At 34.1% G+C, this 16,696-nt stretch overlaps 1 protein-coding gene across 1 annotated transcript; it reads right to left on the bottom strand.

Moving 5' to 3' along the window:
* Positions 1 to 1,222: 1,222 nt before the first annotated feature.
* LOC110371287 (putative phosphatidate phosphatase) lies at positions 1,223 to 15,263 on the bottom strand. Its single transcript, XM_064038047.1, has 6 exons — positions 14,982 to 15,263; positions 12,262 to 12,413; positions 6,320 to 6,511; positions 5,256 to 5,423; positions 4,007 to 4,183; positions 1,223 to 2,065 (listed from the first exon to the last, which is right to left on the bottom strand). Exons 1-6 carry the CDS (start codon positions 15,049 to 15,051, stop codon positions 1,970 to 1,972), a joined length of 855 nt encoding a protein of 284 aa, XP_063894117.1. The 5' UTR covers positions 15,052 to 15,263; the 3' UTR covers positions 1,223 to 1,969.
* Positions 15,264 to 16,696: the final 1,433 nt, after the last annotated feature.

The following is a 16,696-nucleotide window of genomic DNA, read 5'->3' as shown; positions in this document are numbered from 1 at the left end:
AATTCTTCCGCAGCCTATTGGTCCGTCTATGGATGTCGAGTAATCGGTATCTCTACCATGACTTTTGGAGCACTCTCCCAACTTTTAGTCGGCCGATAGGAAATAAAGCTTTTCTTTAACAAATCTTGATACCAATCAAAGTTTTTACTCGTTCTGATACCGACTAAATGCCTGAAATTTGCAATGTGCGTACTAGGTGCCATTCATATATATATCGGCTAACTAAAAGTTTGAATTGTGCGGGTACTTCTAAACGTATGGTCGAGGTCTATAGGTAAAGTCAGAAAGTTGGTATAGTAGCCACCAGTTACACGTCAACGCATTGCTATAAAAGTTTTTGCAGGCACAACTTAAGATTGGAAAATCCTATATGTAGAGTGAGCTATATGTTTAATCACCTAACAAGCCCAGATCAGGACCAGAGTATTGTCAAATCTGCATGACAGCCTCGCGGAAATGTTACAACGACTGCTGCTGAGTAGCAGTCGGAGACGCCGGCGCTACATGCCCTTCCAGGTACGGGGGTGTAACACCGCCAACTTCCAGACTCTGGGCTTCTTCTGGCTGGTGAAAGTGCGTAAATCGCACAAAGGAATTTAGGACGACCCCCACCCACGTCTCACAAACACAAAAACTTACCTGTTACTAAGATAATAAGGTACACAATTTTTATTTAATAAGTTAGGTATACGACACATACAATCATTTGGTTATTTATATTATTACAGCTACATCTATCGACAAGTTACTGGTATATCTGGCAGCTATTCATGACTGATATCGCCCGACTGAATACTGTTGCGTTGTTTAATAGCAACGCTATAGATGGCGCTGTTAATTGTAAACATGTATATGCAAGAAGTACTTCCTCCTTTATGGCATACTGAATTTTGACATTATTTTATTTGCTTAAAATTGGCTTATACACATCATTGGTTGATAATGACCCCATGGATATGAAGTTGAGATAAGGACAAACTAGAACTTTTCAACAACGGTTTAAACTAGTCTATACGTTATTCCGATGTTTAAGCTGTATTACAGCTGTATATCATGAAAATCCGTTTATTCATTTGGGTTTGAAGGAACGCTTGACAAATATACACATACCCATATAAACGCTCACAAACTTCAGATTCTTTTTTATATTAGTTTAAAAATGTGAAAAATTATTTCTGCTCGACGAATGGAAAGAAATTGAAAAAAGAAGAACCCAAACATGTATAATTATGAGATTTTATTAAATATCATTCATCAATTAACTTAAAAATAATAATATATCACATTAAATATTCAATTTCTAACAAACTAGACGTTGATACAACGTAAAGTACACAGCCTTCTTAAATTAAATAACAAGTTATTAACAGAACTAATGACTATATCTTCACGCTTGTTGCCTTACAGTGGAAAGTCAAATTGGATAAATTCGATATCTGAATAGATTAAAGATAAAAGTAGTGAGGAAATCTTAGTTAAATTGATAATATTCCTCTTCAGAATTTCATCATTTTAATATATTCAGACAGACACAATAACATTCACATACAAGATTTTACGATTTCACGATTTGCAACAATCGTGAAAAATATTTTGTCATAAAAAGATCATTTTTAAAAACAAAAGTAATGCGTTTTTTTCTGTAAATGTTAATGAGATATACTTAGTTATATTTATTCTTATGTCGTGTAAAATTCGTTATACACTTTTCTTGTTACCAGAAACAAATACCACTTTTATGACTAACCCGATTGTTGTCAATTTTTTTTTAAGAAAATCTTGATTTCAACCAGTGTTTTTAGTCGGTCTGATACAGACTGATCTTTGAAATAATCTACTAGGTATTCATTTTCATACTAGGTACACATTAGTGAGCCCAAATATTGGCCAAAAGATTGCAGCTTGCTGTTCTCTAAGGCAACAAAGTCATGAAGACACAGCCTATAACTTAGTTAAGTAAAACTGTTATTCAATGCTGTGTGGGCACCGCCTGGCTGGTGACCGTCTCGAAAGGCAACGAGCTGCTGTTCTTCTTCTTCAGAACGACATCCGTGCCCCACCGCCACTGTAATACAAAGAAATATAGGTTTAGTACAGAAGAATTAATAAGTAGGTACCTAAAGGTCGTCAAAAGATTGGCTATTGAAGGAGATAGTTATAATCGCACCAACGTTGGGATTCGATTCTAATGCAAACATGAATCTACACTTCTTTGTTAATATAATAAAAAGGAAACATTTTTTTGTTTGTTTATTTGTTTGTAGTCGTGGTGGCCTAGTGGGTAAAGGACCAACCTCAAGTATGAGGGCGCGGGGTCGATCCCAGGTCAGGCAAGTACCAATGCAACTTTTCTAAGTTTGTATGTACTTTCTAAGTATATCTTAGACACCATTGACTGTGTTTCGGATGGCACGTTAAACTGTAGGTCCCGGCTGTCAGTGAACATCCTTGGCAGTCGTTACGGGTAGTCAGAAGCCAGAAAGTCTGACACCAGTCTAACCAAGGGGTATCGGGTTGCCCGGGTTACTGGGTTGAGGAGGTCAGATAGGCAGTCGCTTCTTGTAAAGCACTGGTACTCAGCTGAATCCGGTTAGACTGGAAGCCGACCCCAACGTGATTGGGAAAAGGCTCGGAGGATGATGGATGATGATTTGTTTGTACCCTAATGGTTCCGAAACCACTTCAACGATTTTAAAAATTATTTCTCTGTTGGGAAGACTCTTACTGAGTAACATAGGCTATATTTTATTCCGGTAAGGGCAGTAGATCCCATGGACCGCGAGTTAAATTACTTTATTAAATGATCTTTTAGATTTATATTCCTGTTTACTTTTATTTTAAACTCTTCTGGTGTTATGAGACAGTCGTTCGCATTCATTCATAATTATCTTAAATACATATCAAAAGACTGTTTAACTTTTCAAGTCATAACACCAATTCTTGAATCGAATTTAGAATAAATAAATGAGTCTGTTAACATATTTATCGATAAATTCCTGGAGCATTAATAAACACCTCCAATTATAGAACAAAAAACAAAAATAATCGCATTTCAATCTCTACAGGTGAATAATATCATTATTGAAAAACACTAATTGGTATAAAAATATTTAGATTATTTTATTTTTAAAATAAGTAAACATGAAATGAGACAGTCAATGCACTCGAATGCATCTTAAATATGCGATAGTAAAAACAAAAGAATTTGGTATGTGAGATCACTTTTGGTTTGCATTGAATTTTTAATCGAACACAAACGTAGGTAGACTATACCTATAACGATAATGAACTGGGAATTTAGGTAAAATAATAATGAAGTTAAAAAATAATCAAGTAGGTACGATAAAGTGTTTTGCATAGGTACTTGCTCTTTTGTGGTTATCGATAAACCAAATGTAAGTTTGTTTTCTGGGTATTTCAGAAGTATTTATGGAGGAAATTAAACTAATTGATAAGATTAAATACTGGGTTTTCCAAAAGCCGTCAGTTAGTGGACGACATTTCAGCTGACGATTTCTTTTTGTTTATAGAGGTATGATGTGACCTCATACGATAACATCATAAAAAAATACAATCTAGCTTTAATGTTAATAAGTAATTCAATTTTGTCTTAAATTGCTAGAAAAGTATGGGCTGACGATTATGAAATAAATGTAGTTTTAAAGTCCACGTATACTGCACACTTTTAGTCGCTCCATAGTTTTATCGCGCTCATAAAACACTAAGGAGATGAACAATAGTGTGGATCGTCAGGTGTCCGGCTATCAGACCGACACAGTTCTTTCAAAATAAATTGCTAGCCAACCAACTATTGAAAGTTTAGTCTGCAGTTTGTAGGGACTTTTAGGGGCAATTTATAAAAAATCGGAGAACCTTCTCTCTATCATCATCTGCCTAACCTCTTCCAAAATGTTGGCGTAAACTTCCAATCTCACTAGGTAGAGAAACTAGTGAGATTGGAAGTTTACACCAACAAAAAGTGCCAACTTTATAAACTTCTACTAACCATAACAACAGCAAATACGCTTCCCAAGAAGTATCCAGCGAGCACATCGCTCCAATGATGCTTAAAGTCTGTGACCCTGGATAGTGCAGTGAACCAGCTCAGCAGGAATGCTCCGAACTGTAGAGCGTGGCGCAGAGTGCGGGTACCCGACCACGTCATGCGCCCTTCTAGGTATAGCTGCGGAGATGATCTTTGGTTTATTGGGTGAACGATTACTCATATTCATATTCATATTATTTATTTGCATTCCACAATGTATAAAATAGGTGTAACAATATGGCTTAGAGCTAGGTACAATTGTGGACCCTGTAGGGCACAGCAAAATAAAATTAAAATTAAACTTACAACTAACATAATAATTAATAAATCTATAGAGAGAAAAAAAAAATATATAAAAATCCAACAATTGAGCTTATTATTAAACATAAAAAAAATTGTGTAGGAACAAGCATAAGACTAGACAACTAAACTATAAAACTATAGGCTATAAACAATTAGATAACAAGTATTCACTAAAAATACCAAACAACAAAATACTGCAAGATCGGAAAGTGTGATGTGTTATGTACTGTGTTGTGTGTAGACAATATTGTTATCGTTCATGTATTCGTTTATTGAGTAGTAGGCTTTGTTAGTAAGGATGTTTTTGAGTGCGTGTATGAATTTATTATGGCTTGTTTCATTTTTTAAAGATTCTGGTAATTTATTGTATATTTTGATAGACATTACATAAGGGCTATTGGTGTGAAGTGTCATGTGTATTATATTACGGTAAGTGATCGTTTTTGGATTAGAGATTTGTCATAATTTATATGAAGCTAATGTCAAGATTCTATCTCCAATCCAAAAGCAACAGATGGATCGGTTTTTGTTATCCGCAGTTAGAAGGAGAAGAGAGGTGAGTGAGAGGTTATATTGAGTGATCTGAGTGTCGTTAGAAGCAGAGCGGTGATTAATATGTAGGCAATGTAGGTAATGAAAGTATCAGGACCTCGACATGAAAACGGGGATTTTTTGTGGCGTTTTTACGATTTTTCAATGAAAAACAAATTGAATGCTCTAGGCAGTTGCCTACTTTCTCCAGTGGTAATCCGGGCTCAGGGTGGAAGCAAACGGTTTAGACAAAAATTTTCTAATTAGGTATATTTAGTTAGATTGTTCATAAGTTGGGGTACTTAACTGATATTCAATGTAAAAAAAAGAGAAAAAGTATTGTTTTAGATATCTAAAAAGATGAGAAAATACTCACAGCTAAATAAATCATGCAGTAAGCCGCCCAAGCGGAGTGTCCACTGAGGAAACTCTTGCGCATGTCCTCAAACCTGTCGGTCTGTGGGCCGTTGCAAGTGTAGTCAGTGGACTGGATGTACTTGTTCTGCCACTCTGCTGAATTGCAGTCTATTGAGGGCTGGCATACCTGGAAACAAGATGGCGGATTGAACAATAAGAAATCATATAGAAAACAAGCAACATATTGGCCACGTTCTCAGTCCTCCTCAGTTGGATTATATACGAAATCGTACCCTCAGATTATTTTGTGTCTGGAGTTAAAATATAATAAGCCATCCTGAATTGCGATCTTTTTCTGTACCTGGTTAAAATTGGAAACTGTAATTTATCAATAAAACACAAAGGGATAGGACAATTTCGTCAAATGCTTCTTATTATAGGTTCTTATTATATGAAAATTGAGAATAATTCAAGGATTTATAATGTAATTAAATTACTTAACGTAATCAGCAATTAGTTTTGCTCTATTCACTAACCGTTGATATCAATACATATACCTACCTATGTATTTCTACTATGTATAAGATACTTCTTATATGGAAATTAACAATAATCTACTTGACAACTAAATAACGTTGTTAGTTTACGATTTGTACTTATAATTGTTATTACAGGAAATATTGATATCAATTTATATGAATAACGTACTATCTATTAAATAGATACGGATCCTGGTTATCTGTACTACTAGAGTTAATTCAATTACTTCTGGTTTGTAATGTAATAAACTAAAATGTTTCATACTTATCATACTTAATACTTATCACATTATATATGTCGTCAAGACGGTTAAGCTATTTAACCGACCAATAAATGAAAAGTCAGTTTGTTTGTTGTGTTTCACCATTTAGGGTTGAACCAATTTAGATGTCTTTTAGTTTTAGATAAGGTAACCCATTTCACTAAGAAGGCTATACTTTAGGCCACTTTTTATCCGGGTGCGCGGAGCAACATTCAATGGATACGGGTGAGACCTCTTACTACTAAAATATAAGTATTATAAACACTACAAAAACCACTTACATCCAAGAAATGAGGTCTCGGTCTTCCAATGATGTTCTTGGAGAAGTTCACAGCAATCTCCACGAAGCAAGCCCCGATGCCGAAAGAAGCCAGGCTACAGTAGAAGCCTTGGACCCAGGCCGGTATGCGCACGCCCAAGCATCGGTCACTGCTGTCAATCTTGCGCAGGAGTCCCCACTCGCATACTAGGAACTGGGGACAAAGGAATCATCAGCTGTAGTAGGTTGTTAAAATAATAATGATAGTGGGTTGTTGATTTGATAATATGAATGTCTTTTTTATGGTGAACCTTATTACTTAGACTTCGCTGTATGTCTGACACAAGATATTACGAGTATTTTTAATTTTAAGTACTTAGTCAGAAACCTACTGCTTGGTTCCAAGTACCTAACCGGGAATTTATGGATCATTAAAATTAAAAAAAATATAGATAATTTCCTCAATGCTTAAATAGCCGAAATCTGGAGACTTTAATAACATAAAATAAACGAGTTTTTGATGACCAAATGTTTTCTTATCTCTGAATACGTTAATTGAATGTTTAATTAAAATAAATATTACATGTCTTATTCAGTATGTTTATATAACTTGGAGATGAATTGTATTGAATTAATTTTGTGTGTAGTAATAAAACCTAAATAGTATAATTATATAACAATATTGAATGATATTGTAAGGTCTTACATTTAAATCATTGTTAAATACATACATGGTTAAAGGATTAAATATTTTATAACATACTCGTATCGTGTTTATGGCTCAAAGATTAAAACTATCTTATTTGTTATCCTTGTGTATGTTTGCACATAGAGCTATAATTTGTCATATGTACACTAAAATATATAATATTCATTGGATTTTATACAAGTTGCTAACTATAAATAAACAGCTAGGTAATAATAAATAGGTACACGATGCAAAATATATTTTCTATAGTAACACTTTCATTTTTTCATGCTGATAATAATTAGCAATGACGATAAATCGTAATTTCAGTACAAATGTCCTTGACTTGATAACTGTTATCATTAACCATATTATTTTCCATTTTATTATTTAATAATTAAGTTAACCATTCAAGCGTCACCGTTAATAATTTAAGAAATTAACTCAATGCCTATATCAATTTAGACTAGCTACTTACCGATAAATTAGTAGGTCTAAACAAGATTTTTTTCTTAATATCAGACTGACATGATTACAACTATAATTTATATTAGACTAGCTTTTCTAGCGGTTTCACCCAACTGAGGGAACTATTTCCCGCATCTGAATAAAAAGTAGTTTTCTTCAATAAATAGGCCAGAAGCTACTAACGAATAAATGATCCACCAAAAAAAAAAAATCGGATAAATTCAAGAGACCGAAAATATTTTCGCAGGTGCAAGTCATTTCGACAAATGTATTTCTTATCAGTGTCCATACCTATACACAATCAATAGCCTTCGATAGATAGCGTGTATGCACGTGTGCACAATGGTTTTAAGTTCATACAAATGAACAGAATGACGTCACCGTCATTCAGACGGACTTACAATAGGCAATCGGTTATCATTTCAGTGCCAATGTTAAGGTAATACAAAATCGTATTGGCAAAGAGCATTGATTGAATCTAGGATTGATTTTTTGATTAACTCTGGTCCGAATTTCTTTGCAATTCAAGTTCATTAATCTGGGATTTTTTAATGAATCGATTATTAAAGTAAATAGTAGATTTTTGTTCATTTGTTAGTCAGCCGTTTTGTTGATTTCAGATAGCTAGGAGTCCCTCTTATCGTAATTGTGACCTATGCAGTAGTAGACCGCACCTTTAACAAACATTAATAAATTATTTACAGATAAGCGGCAATTCCCGTCGGGGCTGCGGGATTGTTCGATAGAGTTAAAGCGGCCCTGGTACATAAAAGAATACGATGGATTTTTAGTCAGTAAAAGTCTGACACTCCCTCACTGCTGCTAACCCACAGCGGGATCATTTGATGATTTTTGCCATCGATAAAAAAAGCGGCAATTTATCTTTATGAACTAGTTTGTTTACATTTAATTGATTTCGATCAAACGTATTGGTATTCTAAGCTGCATTTTATCCTGTTGCACACAGGTCCCTTGAGACGTCGAAAACAACAAGTTACTTACAAAAATATCCTTATTATTCCACGGTATTTTCCTCCATCAATTTACCATTCATATCATTGTCCTGTTAATAGGGTAAGTGCATACAATACGGATGTATTTAGAGCACAATGCCAATGGAAGTGTACTACGTACAACGGAAGACGAGCAGACCGGAGTTAAGACTATTTCTGTCAATTGGTTTGATGTAAGTGTGCACTATTGCTTATGTAGAACTAGTGTAATTTCTCAAGGAATGTTGAACATGACTTTGAAATAAGAATTTATCAAGATGCATGGTGACTTTGTGAAGATATTTTATCAAGATTTAAAATAAAAATATCCGCAATTGAATTTATAATCTCATCTCTCATCCTCTCTGTATTCGGTCTAAAGTAAATATCTTAGTCTAAATATATATCATTAAAACTTAACCTGTCGTAATTTTGGCACCTATAAGAGATAGAAAATCAATTATGCCTCGCGTATATTTGTGTACCAAAATATTACGGGTCTTACTGACTAAAAACCGTCGTGTTCTGTCGTAGGCCTTTTATGTACCAGGGCCGCGGTAACTCTTTCGAACAATCCCGCAGCCCCGGCATACTGTGGGACTTTATTTTAAAAAACGTTTTCCGTTAATATAGTTGGGACTGGTTAGGTTTATGACCTCGTTTTGTAATGTAATTATAATCATCAACTTTATTATATTTATTTAGCTTCGCTTATGAAAATATTATGTAACGGTAATCATACGGATTTAGTGTAAGCACACAAGAGGTATATAAATATTTATGTACTTAATGCAGTAATTTCATCATTAAGTGTTAAATTATATTTATACAACGCAGGTAAATAAATATTATGTCTGCGAGAATAAACGCCGGATGTCTGAGATTAAGTATGTATGTTCCGATACACACCTAAGTTACTCGGAACGGTTATCTATTTAAATACCTCATAGATTTACACAAAATTGATAAAACATTATCTCCATAGTTTCAGAGGATATACATAACTGATAAAAAAATATATCAATCGTTTCAAAGAAAAACAAAACGGATATTTGTATAGATAAATTGAAAATTTGTATGTCAATAAAATACTATCTGTAAGCAAAACTAATCGATTCTTGACTATAAAAACACTGCATTATTCTTTAAAATTGATTTGTTAATATAAAAACTGCTTGTTAAAATAAGTGCAATAAAGTAAACCTATATTTTGTCTAATAAGATCCTGCTTTGTTTTTTACTACACATAAATACTTGGGCCCAAGTACACCGACAAATACAAGTCATTGCTTCTTAAAACCACTGTTTAATTTGAAAATTGAACATGAAAATCCGTAATAATCAGAGGTTTTAAGAAACCTGACGTTTATGTGGTCGGTGAACTTGGGCTTGGCAGTCTATAAAACTGACGTAAGTATAAGTTATGTGACTTGCATAAAGCATTTAGTTTGAGTCATACTGAAATTACCGAAAACTCACTATTTGTTTCTATTTGTTTTCCTTTTAAAATTAATGAGTAATGAATAGGTTTGCACTACTCAGTTATAAGTATTTGTTTAAGGACACAGTGCCGGTACAAAATCAACAGTGTAAGACAAACAGACAACCAGATATTTTGGTTGTGGTTTTAAGTCTCGATAAATATAAAATTTTCCAAGAGATGTGACTTCTAGACAAGACAAGATAATATAAAAGTGTCAGTAAAAGTGTCAACTTATCTTTTGCACATGACACTTGCATAACATATTTTAATCTCTACCATGGGATGCAACATTAAGTATACATAACATTACATTTAGTCATTTTTACTTTAACGCATCTCCGAAGTTAAAGATATCCCATTGCGCTCACCAACACGCATGCCAAGGGTAGTCAGTTTGGGCAAATCCCCCAGCTTTGGGGAGGCTTTTGCACAGCAGTGGACGTTTTAGGCTGATTGAAATATTTCAGTGACAGATAGTCCACTTCTTTTCTTTTTTTCTTGGTGGGAAATAATCAAATAACCACTCGTGCTGTACGCAGACGGATCAGACTTGAGTGTCAGTCTCTTGTTGACCAGTTCCTTCTTCTCCAAGGAAGGCTATAGGCTTTATCCGGTTGTAAAAAGTAGTTCCTTATAAAAATTACATAAGCTAGTTCATTATAAAGACTATATTTATCTTATATTCCTTGTTATATCTGAAATATCTAGATGAAAAGTTGCAAACAAAACTGCAGTAAAAGTCCAGACTACGGAAACAGCACTATACCTAACTACCTACTTTGTATATTAACAATCTAGTGCACATTCTTACTTAATTAACTCTGAATCTAATTAGAAATGCGAGTGTTATGAACGTGCTAGTTATTATCATTTAGTAGTCACGTGTTGGACATTTCATCAGCTCGAACTACTAATTGAATTCTTGACCATTACGATTATGGACCTAGGTAATGTAGTTCGGAAAGTTTATATCAGTAGTAAACTACATATGTATATGTTATCGATGTATGACTGGGTTTGTTATCTGGCCGTCATTTTCAGCTATTTTCAGATCTGATGATGACTTTCGTTTTCGTGTCCTGTCGCTCATGTATTATCTATTTTGTGTAGCTATGATTCAATGTGTGTGCGTCTATATTCACTATACACACACATAATAAAGAAAGAAGACAGGTAAGAAAGAACATATTCGCGAATAAGTAAAAAAAACTTCTAAAACATAATTATTCCCCGCGGTTTTCAAAATAAGGTACCTACTATTCTACTTCTACGCGTGAGGATGTTTTCAGCATGTTTCCGCGGGCCTAGCTTTTTTCATGATAGTGAACTCACAATGGGGGTCTCAGAATTTTACTGTCCAAAAACTACCAATGCTCCTTCTAGAGCCCTTTGCGTAGCAGGGCCACGGTAACTTTTGCCGCTGCTAATTTAATCGTATTGTAAAGTCATCAGGAAGTAAATAGCGCTTTTTCCTCTATTTGTTTGCGAGATGATCATTTCCGATTATCATAATTTTACACAGATAGCATACAGATATATGATTTTTCCTGTTAAGATAGGTTTACAATGCTAATACCCCGAGTGCCTGATACTTAACATGTAGTGTCCTATAATTCGGCCTTCATAACTACCGGCTAATATCTTTATCCTAGTGAGAACTTATTACAAATCAAAGCAGGTAATACCTACGTCAATATTAGCTTTAACAGTTTATTTTCCTGCTTAATGTCAACAGGGTTGGCCTACGTTATATTATATCGTAAACTATAAGGATAATTAATTGCGACGTGGGATAAACTTAAGTATACAAAGTCAGCGTGCGAATTGCGTGTATGTCATTATTCTCTTATAGAAGTGATGGCATTCGTGGTTCGGCTGTCATTGAACATCCTTAGCAGTTGCTACGGGTAGTCAGAAGCCAGTAAGTCTGAGACCAGTCTAGCCAAGGGGTATTGCGTTGCCCGGGTAACCGGGTTGAGGTGGTCAGATAGGCAGTCACTCCTTGTAAAACTCTGGTACTCAGCTGCGTCCGGTTAGACTGGAAGCCGACTCCAATATACTTGGGAAAACGCTCGGGAGATAAGTATTTATGGCGATCCCATCTTCCTATCCATTGTGTAATTTTGGACCCCGGTCTACATAAACCGCACGTTATCGTATATGCCTGCTATCGTCAATTGTCAATTTCTTGTTTACATAGATCAATCAAAACTTTGTCCCCGGGGGCAGCGTTTTGATGGTTTTTGTGCATACTTCTTATGTACTTTGTAAAGTAAACCTTAGATGGTAGAGTATAAGGTGCAAATTTTCTTGGAAGGTGATTAGGTACTTACGGCTAATATAGGCAGGCCCAATCCGACGAGCCTCAGCATGGGTACCGTGACAGTATCATGCTTGTAAGGGTACATGAGGCTCTGGTCTCCGCAGAAGAAGCCTCGTTCAAACGGCTGCCAGAGTAGGGAAGTCGCAAATATGCCTAGTGTTACTGAAACAAATGAAATTAAATCGTTTATTTTGTAAGTTGGATTACAAACATACAAGAATATTATTATGGTACAGGAAAATATTATAAAGCTGAAGAATTTGTTTGCTACAGAACTGTTTTAGGTCAGATAGGCAGACGCTCTTTGTAAAACACTGGTACTCAGCTGCATCCCGTTAGACTGGAAACCGATCTCAACATAGTCGGGTAAAGGTTAGACGACTGATGAGTTTGTTTGCTAATATCAGGAACTACAGGTCTGATTTTAAATTTATTTCAGTGTTAGATAGCAAAATTGAGGAAGGTTAGGTATATGCTATATTTTTATGGGTGCGTTGAGTAGTTCCTATGAAATACCCGTGAAACTACTTTTACTACTTACTACTACTTCTTTTACTACTACTACTAGATTTAATAGTGGAATCTAGTAAAAAATATGTCTCCCTAGATATAAGGAAGTTTATTTACTACTCCTTTATTTTCTCGGCCCTTTAACTCTGACTTCCAAATTCTAATAGGTAATGTTGTTAATTTCTGTCGGATTGGTAGCAGTTCCCAGAACCTATATAGAACTCAAGCTTATATTTTTATTAATCTTTCCAGTCATTTATATTTTTACAAATGTAACAGTGACTTTTCTGCCAGATATAAAATGTATGCATTTATTACTGGGGGTATTGTGTTTGATAATTAAAAATTAAATTACTTATTAACAAGTGTTCAATATATTGTGATCTGAGTTTAAGGAAAATTATGTAAATTCTATAATTAGCTCGTAATATTACGTTCCTATTAATTTTCGCAATGAGAGATGTGTTTATTTAAAAGCATGACAACATTTAAGCAAATATGTAAGTTAACGACTTAATATTAGACTTAGGCACTACAGAACTGGTTATTTTTTTATATGCAAATTCCGATAGGTTTTTAAACTTTTAAGTTTTTGAATTCTCGATAAGTCAAATTGGATTTTTATTTTAATTAGACACTTATAAATGGGAGAACTAGTTTGAGTTTTTTTTTTGTGATTTGAACTGTATAAGGATATGTACTACAGTTCAAGATCGCTGTTTTTACTAGTGTATTTATTTAGTAAGTACTAGCTGGTGCCCGCGACTTTGTCTGCGCAGGTTTAGTATTTCGAACAATATGTTTACAAATTGTAGCCTATGTGTTATTCTGATGTATAAGCTATATTATTGTAAAGTTTCATTAAAATCCATTCAGTAGTTTTTGCGTGAAAGAGTAACAAACATCCATACATCCATACATCCATACATACAAACTTTCGCGTTTATAATATTAGTAGGATGTAATGATGATGATAAACTTTTAATAATATGTATGTACCAACTATTGGCACCAGTAAAAAACAGCGGTCTTCGACCTGCAGAAGACGTTGTACGTTGTTAAATATGTGCTGATGTCATTTATATTTAGTGCACACTCTAAACTAAACAGTCGGCCAATAGTTGGCCCCATGGTCTTTTTTTTAAAATCGTGTATTCAATCAAAGTTTTTAGACGGTATGGTACAGGCCAAATACCTGATCGTTATGATGTGCGTTTATTTCATACTCAGACTGATTTATGAGCTCGAATAAACTGTTGGCCGACTAAAAGTCTGCAGTCTGTGGGCGCTCTAAGTTTAGGCTCATTTAATGATATGATAGACTTTTAACGGTTATTTATCTTATACATACTAGGGTTCTTTAACCACGTCTGAGATTTCTATTTGATTAATGACAGTCGAATAGAAATAATTTACTTGCTAAAACTATATTTACAAATAGGATGGACATTTTTTATAGTGTCTCAAAACATTTCACCTTAAGGCACACATAGTATTTTGTTTCCTTTTTACATTTTTGGAAGTTGGTTAAAATACCCAAAAAATACACAAATGATTTAAATCAATCAGCAAAGCTAAACCTGATGATGAACTCCGTAACTCCTCAGATTGAACCGAGTTTAACGCGAATCGTAATTTAAGTTTTATGGTCACAATCAGATAGTCTAGTTTAAATGCAGTTAAGATAACTACAATAGAATGATTTCCAGTAATTGTGGGATATTTAAACTTGTCACTAATTCACGCATTGTTGGTTCCGAAGATTGCTGCAATTATCGGCTGTGACGTGTAGTTAAACCATTAACGATGGTTTAAGCCCAGTTAACTGGTAAACGGTTGGTTATTTTTAGAATTTGAAATACAGCCTTCGAACAAATAACAGATTTTACTCTTGTGATTTCTTAATCTGTACTAAGATAATAAAGATGAAAAAGATACCCTAATGGCTCCTTAACTACTTGATTTTATTTTTATTTTTTCTGAACCGATTTGAACAAAATCATTCACTAGGTACAGCAAAGCTACGCTCTTCCCGCTAGTAGACAGTAATTTTTTATATTTTTATTAGCCTATGTTTTCCCACTGCTGGGCAAAATATGAAGGCTATGGGGGAAGCCTTTGCCCAGCAGTGGGACAGTACATAAAATAAAAAAAGCCATTTTTTATATGAGTGAGTCTAAGTTAAAAAAATCCTAAAAATATGCAAAAAAAGGTACTTACGGCCAATAGCAATGAAGCAGTCGATGACAAACTTCCTCAGGATGGGGATTGAACTCTCTTCTTTTGTCATGATGATGATTTTCAGATGTTTTCACGACCCGAAGATATTTTGTAAAACCGCTGCAACCGCGACCAGAATAACCCAAAAATATTTACGTATTTATCCCGAAAAATCCGCAAAAAATATATAAAAATTTTCTTAATTTTTTTTCGTGTATATTTTTTTTTTCGCGATGTACGCGTCGTAAAAGGATTGTGCTTGCGACAACCGTCCGTGCGATCGGCAGCGTGTCGGCAGACTAATGTAGATTACCGACCGACTCGATCTTAAATACCCCTATCAACGCGCCCATTGATATCGTTTAGTTTATAAACGTAATTAAAAATATACGTTTAGTTTATGTGTTTAGGTAAATGAGGGTGATTTGGTTTTGATTATTTTTCTTTCGTAGGTAAACAATAATGTTTATTTGACTATACTGAAGAGCATTTTCAGTGCTGAATATTTGTATTAGAATGAGGTAGGTAAGGTTGGTAAGAGCTGGAGATAATTTATGAAATTTTAAAATTAATTGATAATAGCCTGAAAAGAAATATATTTCGTTTTATCTGCAGGGGTTTTGATTTATTAATAGATAATTTACACATTAAAAAAACTGCCATGCTAGTTCTAAATTATGGGTCACACAAAGTATAATGACTTAAGCTCTTTAGCAGTTTTTTTAAACATTTTTTGAGAAGATATTCCGGAAAAGTTAGTATGTTTATTTAATACATTGAAGGCCATTCAGAGTTACTTTTTACAAACTAGATACACGAAAACACATGATACATGATTTGTTTAAAAAATCACGACCATAGTCTTAACAGACTTATTTTATGTTTCTGATATCCACGTGTCTCTGAGTTAACAATGTAGATTAAACAATTAAGATTCCTCCTGTTTTTTCTTATATTTTTCCTATGACTCTTTGATGGAAGTCATTATTTTTTCCTGTTATTGATATTATGTCGCTAGCCATTTTTCCGTTACCCGTGCACCGTGGGAACTGCTGACCGTACTGTAATAAAATATAGCGAAGAGTGTAGCTTTCCAACAGTGAAAGAATGTTTCAAATCGCTTCAGTAGTTTCGGCACAAATATACAAATGAAATTGTTTTCTTATTATATTAGTATAGATTGACATGCTATAATGGCGTGCTTCAAATCAAATTGAGGATAAGAAAAATATCCATTGACGTTGACAGAAATTGTTTTTATTCATTTTTAATTATCTAATTATTTCAGCCATATAAACAATACTATATACTATAAATATGGTGGCGACCTATATATTTTTAAGGCTTTCAATCTTCGTAATCATCATATTTAATAAATTATGAGAGCATCTTTACTCTATCCAAGATAAGGTACTTCGGTTAATTCTTGATAGTTTCCGATTTCTACTTTCGTCGCTTATATTCATTCTGACCCCGACTTCCCGATTCATACTGACATTCTTATATTGATTTATTTCAGGACCCCGTGAAGCTAACCTCGGTATTTCATTATCTATTGCGTTTGCGCAGTAATGTACTTAAGTTATGTGTATGCGTCATCCCAATATGGACTCAAGATAACTTTACAAATTATGTAATAACAATTTATTTTTGTCTCATCATATGGTTTTTTTTAATTTTTCCTAAATGAATAATGATATTATGACATATGTATT

The sequence above is a fragment of the Helicoverpa armigera genome, chromosome 15 (genome assembly GCF_030705265.1).
Source record: "Helicoverpa armigera isolate CAAS_96S chromosome 15, ASM3070526v1, whole genome shotgun sequence".
Lineage (NCBI taxonomy): Eukaryota > Metazoa > Arthropoda > Insecta > Lepidoptera > Noctuidae > Helicoverpa > Helicoverpa armigera.
This window is presented reverse-complemented; position numbering and strand designations above follow the sequence as displayed.